Source organism: Nymphaea colorata, chromosome 12, assembly GCF_008831285.2.
Source record: "Nymphaea colorata isolate Beijing-Zhang1983 chromosome 12, ASM883128v2, whole genome shotgun sequence".
Taxonomy (NCBI): Eukaryota; Viridiplantae; Streptophyta; class Magnoliopsida; order Nymphaeales; family Nymphaeaceae; genus Nymphaea; species Nymphaea colorata.
The window spans coordinates 10,153,195-10,161,679 of NC_045149.1; the positions used below are offsets into that span (position 1 = coordinate 10,153,195).

At 36.7% G+C, this 8,485-nt stretch overlaps 1 protein-coding gene across 1 annotated transcript; it reads right to left on the reverse strand.

Moving 5' to 3' along the window:
• Positions 1–393: 393 nt before the first annotated feature.
• On the reverse strand, positions 394–930 carry LOC116266241 (small polypeptide DEVIL 1-like). Its single transcript, XM_031647377.2, has one exon. It carries the CDS (start codon positions 867–869, stop codon positions 648–650), a length of 222 nt encoding a protein of 73 aa, XP_031503237.1. The 5' UTR covers positions 870–930; the 3' UTR covers positions 394–647.
• Positions 931–8,485: the final 7,555 nt, after the last annotated feature.

Genomic DNA, 8,485 nt, shown 5'->3' on the forward strand with positions numbered 1-8,485 from the left:
CGATCTTCCTCCACCATCCAGAAGTGTACTGGCCACTAAATTTCTTTGGATCGAGTTTTCTTGTGTTCTACACGAGCACTTACCCTTTTGATCAGAGTCCGTCGATAATAAAATGGAAGAAGATTTTTCCTTCTTTTATTTCGCAGAGATTCAAACAAGCAAGCAACTTATGATCATGATAGCTAGTGCGAGAAATAATAAGTAAGAAGATGCTTAATGATGTCGATAGTCAGACCAATTTCACAATAGAAAATTTCAGACAATCCAATCTAGCTTTGAAAGTATGTCGTAGAAGACGAGAGAGAAGAGCAGAAAGTCATGGGATCAATAGTGACTGCCAAATGCAGCTTATTGATCTTCTTGGAGATCTAGAGGAGCAGGAACAGTAGAGAGTTGCAGAAGTTATAGCAGATCATGTTCATTAATAATAGAGTAAATATAACAAATGGTTCTCTTGACTAGAAAAAGAAGCAGTTCTTCTTTCTAATCTTATATATCCACAACTCCTGTTTACTTGTTTCTGGGGGCACTTCAGAGAGTATCCTCACGGTGGTGGCCAGGGGCATAGCGGCAGCGACAGCAGCGACGGCCGCAGTGAAGAAGGAGGAGGCGCTGATGATGATAATGACGGTAGTTGATGGCCGGAGCTAGGAATCGGAACAGTCGTGCCAGCAGACGAGCATGGCGAGGCAGCGGCGGAGGATGTAGAACCGAGCCCTCTGCTCCTTCACGAGACTGCCGCACCGTCTGCCGAAGGACCTCTCTTCCTCGGCCTCCGCCTCCGCAGCGGAGGAAGAGGAGGCGGATGTCTGCTCCGGCTCTCGGACGCGTCGCCGGCCCCACATCCTCCATTTCTGCTCAACGGGCATGGATGCCTATAAATGGCTCCGGCGATCGGAATGAGTGTTCTATCTCTCTCGCCTCACTCTAATCTGCCGAAGGGTAAGAGAACGCCATTATGCATGATTCCCCTCTTATATACAATCTCTCTCTCTCTCTCTCTCTCTCTCTAAAATATATATATATATATTAAATTTATACATAATGAAAGTATTTATGTTATGTATATATAAATATTTATAAGCGAGAGACTCTCATGCTCAAAGTCTTATCACCGAAACTTTCCACACCATTTTTTAAGTCATTGACATCTGTACGCTTCATTTGTTTAGTAGAAAGTTAAAGGCTCATCGTAGTGCTGTCTGAGTTGACGGGGAGAGAGAGAGAGAGGGGAAAGAAGGGCTAAGTTTTCAACGGCTTAAAAGTATTAGTCCGGCGCGTGTTCCAAAAGTTCTCCTAGTTAAGAACATTACATTTTCCTTGTATATATATATAGATCTTTGTCAACGACTAAAACTTTAAAATTTGTCTTTAAATTACATTAATGATAGTTTATATACCAAGAACAATTATAGTGATTTTAGTTACGATTTATAATTTTTTAGTGATAATTTTTAAAATTATGTTGGTCTAACAAGTATCTGGCATTTGACATTTTATATATATATATATATATATATATATATATATATATATATATATATATATATATATATATATATATATATATTATATTATAAAGAGAAAGAGAAAAAGAAAGAGGATCAAATGTAAATATATCAGCCAAAACAGATGATTAAAAACAATGGTGGAGCCGGTAGGGGACATGGCCCCCCTCAAAAATTATATACATGTATTTTTTTTAAATTTTGAAATTATAGTTCAGCATCTTGATAAAAAAAAATCAAAACCAAAGAAGAGAAGGCAGAATGAGTGGAAGGGGGAGTAAAAAGACACAAAGGAGGGAGAGAGGGTTGTCTCAGAAATTTGTTATTTGAATGGAGAAAACAAGATTTTTTTTTTCTTTTTGTGGAGAATAAAAAATGCAGAAATGGCTGCACAAATACCAAAAAAAGTGCAATCTATGGAAGGAATAACGACAACAAGTCTTTGTGTCGAATATACCAACATACCGATTAAAACTTTGTGGAACGAAATTACCATCCCGTCCTTTAACATACCCCGTCCTACCTAATCGCACACAAAGCGTGAACTTACACTTATAAAGTTGATTGGTGTACCTTTCTTTCAAAATTCTAACACTATAAATGCAATCCTATGCTCTAGAAAACCTATCACCCAACCTTGGATGGGTTCCTTTAAATACATAAAATGGAGGAGTCATATTGTAATTTTTCTGATTTAAATATTCGTGTTTTTTTAAATTTTATAATTAGAGTCTCCTAAACAGAATTTTCTGGCTCCGCCCGTGGATGAAGTTTAGTAAGAACTAAAAATTTGACCTTTAAAACTTAAGATTGATCATATAGTCCTTGGTTAGAGAAAAACTACTCTATCATTTGGTATATATATTTTCAAGTCTCAGTGGTGATCAGAAACTCATGGACATTAGCAATGCAACAAGAGGGTCCATGGAGTGGAGGGGGCCACATGGTCAAGGGCGAAGCCAGGATTTTTTTTTTTTTTTTGTGGGCGGAACAGTCCAACTTTTAGATCTAAATAGGGCCAAACTGAATTTGAATCTAAACAATACATCTGTCAACTAAAAAATTTTAATTTTTTCAATATAATTTTTTTTTCTAATTGGCTAGGGTTGACCCTCCCTCTTCTTCCACCCCTGCGCTGCCCACACCAACTTGACAAAATTAGTTTAATATATATGTTAATGTTTTTGATATATTTGATCGTCATGCATATAAGTGCCATAAACAAATTAAAAGTATTGAATGAATGCTTCACTAAAAAAAATTTTTTGACCCACCAAAGAGAATCTTATGGCCCATTACTAACCCATTAATCCCAACACTGCAAGTTCTGCTTTTGTTTCAAGAAATTCGGCTGAATGTTTATGGAAAATATATATATATGGTTTCATTAATTTTCCTAGTATAGAAATGATTATTTAGTAAAAATTTATTAGAGTAGTTTTTATCTTGAATTTATATCCAACTAGGAGACTTAGTTCTATGAGCTAGTTTTACATTTCTTTACATATATTTTCCCGACGAAGATCCCTCTATGCATCACCAACTACCTATAGACTGGCCTTTTTCTAATCAATTGATAATTAAAGTCATTGAATGCCCTTTAATACTCCTCAGTTCTCATATAGTAACTCTACTATTTAGTGCCCTAAGGAAACAGACAAGTCTCTAGTTCGAATCTCGTGGGTGCTATACTGTAGACGGGCTTGTAGCATCATAAAGTTGACATATTGACGCATGGAGGACTCCATACTCTAGGCCCCAACGCCTTTGTATCCTAAGAATAAAAGAAAGGAAGTTGAGGTTCGACTCTAGCTTGGGCAGTGGGCCTCTCTCTACTCACACGTGTGCCGTGTGCGAGATTTCTTGTGACATCACATCAACTTGGTGACATTGACAGGTGGCATAACCCCTAGACTCTATGGACAACCAGCATTATTTGGTATCAATACTAGTTGGTGAAACCCTTGGGCTTGAAGTGAATGGTCATTTTCCTTTTTCTTTTCCTTTTCTAAAAAATCTACCACAGTGGTGCTATGGAATCTAGTTTAAGAAGGGCTTGCATTTCATTTTTTTTAATCTAAATTAATTCACTTAAAAGTTAAAGGGGGGGCGCTTGGATGTAGCCTCAAAATTAATTTCTAGAGGTAAAAAATGTTGTTCCTTTCACAATAATGCCATTTCAGCCATTTTTGGATGATACCAAAAATGAATTTAGCAAAAAATTCATTTAAAAAAAAAAAAGTTTTTCGAAAGGGAATGAATATAACCAAGCATCCCCCATGCTATTCATAACAAAATGCGGGTTTTGGTCCGATTAGCAAACATAAAAGCCAGTTCTTCAATACTTTAATACTGATTTAAAAAAACCATTCTCTAAAAACTAGTTTTTGCATAACCAATTTTTTGTGTGTGTGTTACCCAACCTGACGTCTAGTAGCTACAACAACAAATAACACTTTTAAGAACGGCTAGAAACTGATTCTAAAAGCACCGATGGTCGTTCCTAAAAGTAATTAGCAACATTCAAACTTTTGTTTTTAAAGTGATTCTTAAAAGTGGAACTCCTAATTAATTTTAGAACCAGTCGCGATTGATCCTAATTAAGATTCATTCCGGGCAAGCGAGAGGTATTAATTCCACCACTTGAAAAAAGCCCGAAAGCCGCTCATTCCCACTGCTTCTACTGAGTTGTGTCGATGTAAGCGATAGCAATAGTGCATCATTCAACTTGGATGTCGCGTCCTACCACTTTAAGACACAGGAACATAATGCCCACAAGAATCGAACTAGAGACCTGCCTGCATACAGACCCCTAACTTGACCAGCTACGCTATGCCCTTTGAGGCCCTACTTAAGATTCATTACAACCGCTCTTACATGTGGGTTCCTAACAATCCAACTTTTCTTAATACTTCATCCAATCACTTTTAAGAACAATGTTTATATATATATATATTGGAAAGTTGTTAAAAAACCTGTCCATTTGGGCAAGAGACAAAAACTAGACCCATTAAAATTAATTATTAAACTATTATTTTTGCAATCCAACCTTATAGATAGATCTTAAGAGCTATTTGATGAGAAACATATTTTAAGTTAGTTATTTTTTTTTTCACTTAAATCATGTTTTCTTAATAGTGAAAAAATAAACAGCTCTAATAACATCAAAGTTTTGATAATAAATATTTCAATTTTTTTTATAAAAATGACTTAAAAAAATGATTTATATTAAATTAGTGTTTATAAACACATTAGAAGGATCACATTTTTGTTATAACATTTTTTAACATGAATTTAAGAGGGCTGGTTTTTACCCCTTACATAAGTGGTTTGGCAATATATATATATATATATATATATATATATATATATATATATATATATATATATATATATATTGAAGTTTTTTTTTTTTCATGGAGTCCAATCGATGAAATGAGAAGCAATTGAGCAGATACAAATAGATGTGAAACCATCAGACATTGAGCACTTCACCAAGCACATGGATCTTAAAGCTCCACTCCGGTGATGGCTGAATGTTGAGAGTCATCTTCCCATTTGCATATCGTTTCATAGAACATTTGCCCAAAATATCAATCAAATACAGCAGGGCAAGTGTTTATGGGCACCATACTCACTCAGCTGCAAGTTATAATGTTAAATTGCTTCTGGATGTTGCATGCCATTCACACACACAAATTTTTATGCAGGGGCAGAGCCAAGGTAGGGCTCACATGAGCTCTGGTTCCACCAAAGTTTTTTTTTTTTTAAATTTACATGAAATTTTTAAAAATTTCACCTGTTTTATATAACAATATTTTGGCCCTAGTCTTAGAAACTTTAATTTGACCCTCTCATAAAAGATTTCTATCTCTATGGATTCATAGTCACCTGCAGAATAGGGAAAAAGAGAGGGAGAGATGTCAGAAATTCTGCAACTAAGACTCTAGCTGCACTTATATTGAACTAATGATAAGAATCTACTCTGCAATAAACAACTATTTACTGTGCAAATGATTCAAACCCTCGAGTATCAATAGTGCCCCAAAGCTGAGCCGATCAATAGAAAGAGGGAGATCAAGAGTTCGATCGACACCACAAAAAATCTAATAATGATTGACAGATACAAAGTAAACCGTCAGTGAAGGTCCGGTTCACTGACGAGAGAGAAAACGCGATAGTACAGAGCATTTTTACCAACGAGTATGGAAAGTCGACAGAAAAGCTCGCCATTTACTGAGAGTACATAAAAAGAACGTCGACGATGAAAACTGTATGAACACCGACGGAAAGGCCTATACTAACCGTTGATCAAGTCGACAGTTTTTTACCTTCAGTGGCCAAATGAGGTGGCTAACCTTTTAGGACTCACTTTTTTATCGTTAATTTGTAATTTAACCATGCAAGAAAACCAATTTAATTTTTTGGCTATTGTAATCCTGAAACCAGTCTTTATTGCAAAAACTCACGGCTATGTGACTGAAATTTGTAATTTAAAGCATATTAGCAGATTCATCACTGCCCATCGCGCCTCCCTGTTGTCTACCTCTCCCCCTTACTGCTTGCACAATCACAAATTAGGGTTTCAATAACCATCGGGTTTGCATGAGGCATCTGAGTTTACTGTAAGTAATCTCTCTGGATTGTTCATCTTTCTTGTATCACTTGCTTTCTCGGGTTTCCTTGCCGCATAGATCTATATCACGCACAAATTGCACGATCATGCTGCTTTGTTTCTTTCTCGCGCTACAAGAAACAGATGCTTTCCTGATGGGCTGAATTTGTCAGCACAAAAGAAGAAGCCGTCAGTATAGGCATTGGTGATGGATTGTGCAGTCCGTCAGTGTAGATGTTGTCACTGAAACTTTCACGTCAGTGTTCTTCAACTTTTGCTGATGGATTCCTGCAGCAATAAAACCCTGACCTTTAAACTCTTTAAAGAGCTCGTTGGTGAAGGTGCATTACGCTGACATCAAGATTGCTCATCAGTAAACATACTTTTATAGGATCGGAGGAAGGTGTAGACGGACTCCAAAAAAAATTATTTCTATATTGACATTTCTGTGCAATTTTTTTTCGTTTAGATATTGGTGCTCCTTAAAAATTTAAAATTTCAGTCACAATTTTCTATCTCAGCCCCCAGTTAATGTTAGATGTTAGAAATTCAAGTTAGAAATGCAAGAAGAGAAGACTGGACATAGAACTCTCAACCTTCTTTCAAGATAAGTCACTTGAGTGAACTACCTATGCATATGAGAATCGAACTGAGCAATTTCTTTTTTTTCTTATGAAGTGCACCAACATTGATGAAGACGGGAGTGGCAGAGGCATGTGGCTTAGGTACTCTCCGCTTCACATGTCTGACCAATCTTACCAGATGTACCTGTTGACATGTAAGGGGCAACTGGCTGTGGCTGTGAAATTTTAAACCAATCCTACGAACGCAACATGTCACCTTATATTTTGGTTTTCGTTCGCTAGGTATACCCATCGAATATCTTACAAGTTCCTGCTAAAAGGGCTCAGTACTCTAGGCCTTCTTGAAGCTTCTGATCAGGCCACTTTCTTTGGTTCCCCTTGGTAAACAGAACTCTTCTTGGCCCTTTTTTAAAGGTCGTCCTTCATAGTTTCTGAAGGAAAATGAAGAAGAAAGGGAATAAGGGAGGATTTCTGTTAGAACCGTGTGGGCAATTGCCCATACGTGGCTCCGCCCCTCATCTCCTCCAAACTGCTGCTACCTCAACTTATGGCCGTTTGTCGATTAGAATCAGTGGGAGAATGAAAACTCAAAGGTCAAACTTCCTTCCTTTTCATGTGTGTGTGTGAGAGAGAGACGAATCATGTACATTTACGTAGATTAATACACCATAATCAAATTTTATATATAACTGGATTTAGTGGTCATTCTCTTACGAAAGTACTTACAATGCATGCTACTGGAAATTCGTATTCCTTCAATGTATATGACTTTCAATTTCGTAGCTACCCAATAAATTTTAATAAGCTGTTAATTAAGCTTTTCTACTTAGAGGGTTCGGACTAAACTTTCATGTTCTCAAAACTTGAATATCACATACACGTTATCAATATATTACAGCTAGCCAAAGTGTATTAAGCTTGAACATAATAACCAGATACAGAAATTGCGGGGGGAGTTTTTTACTCCAGCTGCTGATAGCTACCTACTTAATGTAAGTGCTTCGAAGCTTTTAAAACAGAAGCTCCCTCAACCAGGTGTACTCTCTCCTTCAATTTTTTTTTACCTTTTTACCGCACCGCATGGTGAAAGTTAAACTCCCTGATTTTCTTCCTTGTCCATCAATGCCCAGTTCAACTTCAAAAGGCAAGCGTAAGTACCGGGTGGTTTTTCACCCCACCATGGGACGTTGTGTTTTCGGGTTGTGGGCCCAATGGACCTAGTAAGAGCGAGTTGTGTGCACAGTTATGCGTGTGTACCTATATTTTAGTAATTTAAAAAAAAAAAGTATAATTTTTATAGTGTTTTTTACTTCTTTATTTTTAATTTTTAATGTTTTTTGTGAGGGAAGGATATTTTTGTCATAACCAACTATACTTGCACCCGAAAATTTCATGTACCAGTATAGCGCATACAATTAGGTTTGACGCCTACTAGCTCTACTTAGAGGGAGACATAATCCATCTTTAGAAAGACAGAAGAGTTCTGCAACCACCAAATAAAATTTTTGAAAATTTTAAACGGGGTAACTGCTACCAATTCAATGGATTCCAAGTCTACGATCTCTGTTACAAACAGTTCTGCACACCGGGTGTGTGGTTTTGCACAGAATGACATTGAAAGCAGTTCTGTACATAAGGCAACATGGCATATCTTGTTTCCCGATTTTAATCTGATATATCAAATCAACTAAAATTTCGAAATCTGGCAGCCATTGAATAGAAAATTGTGTAGAACATAGAGGTGGAGACTCTTTAAGTCGCCAATCTGCCACTTTACA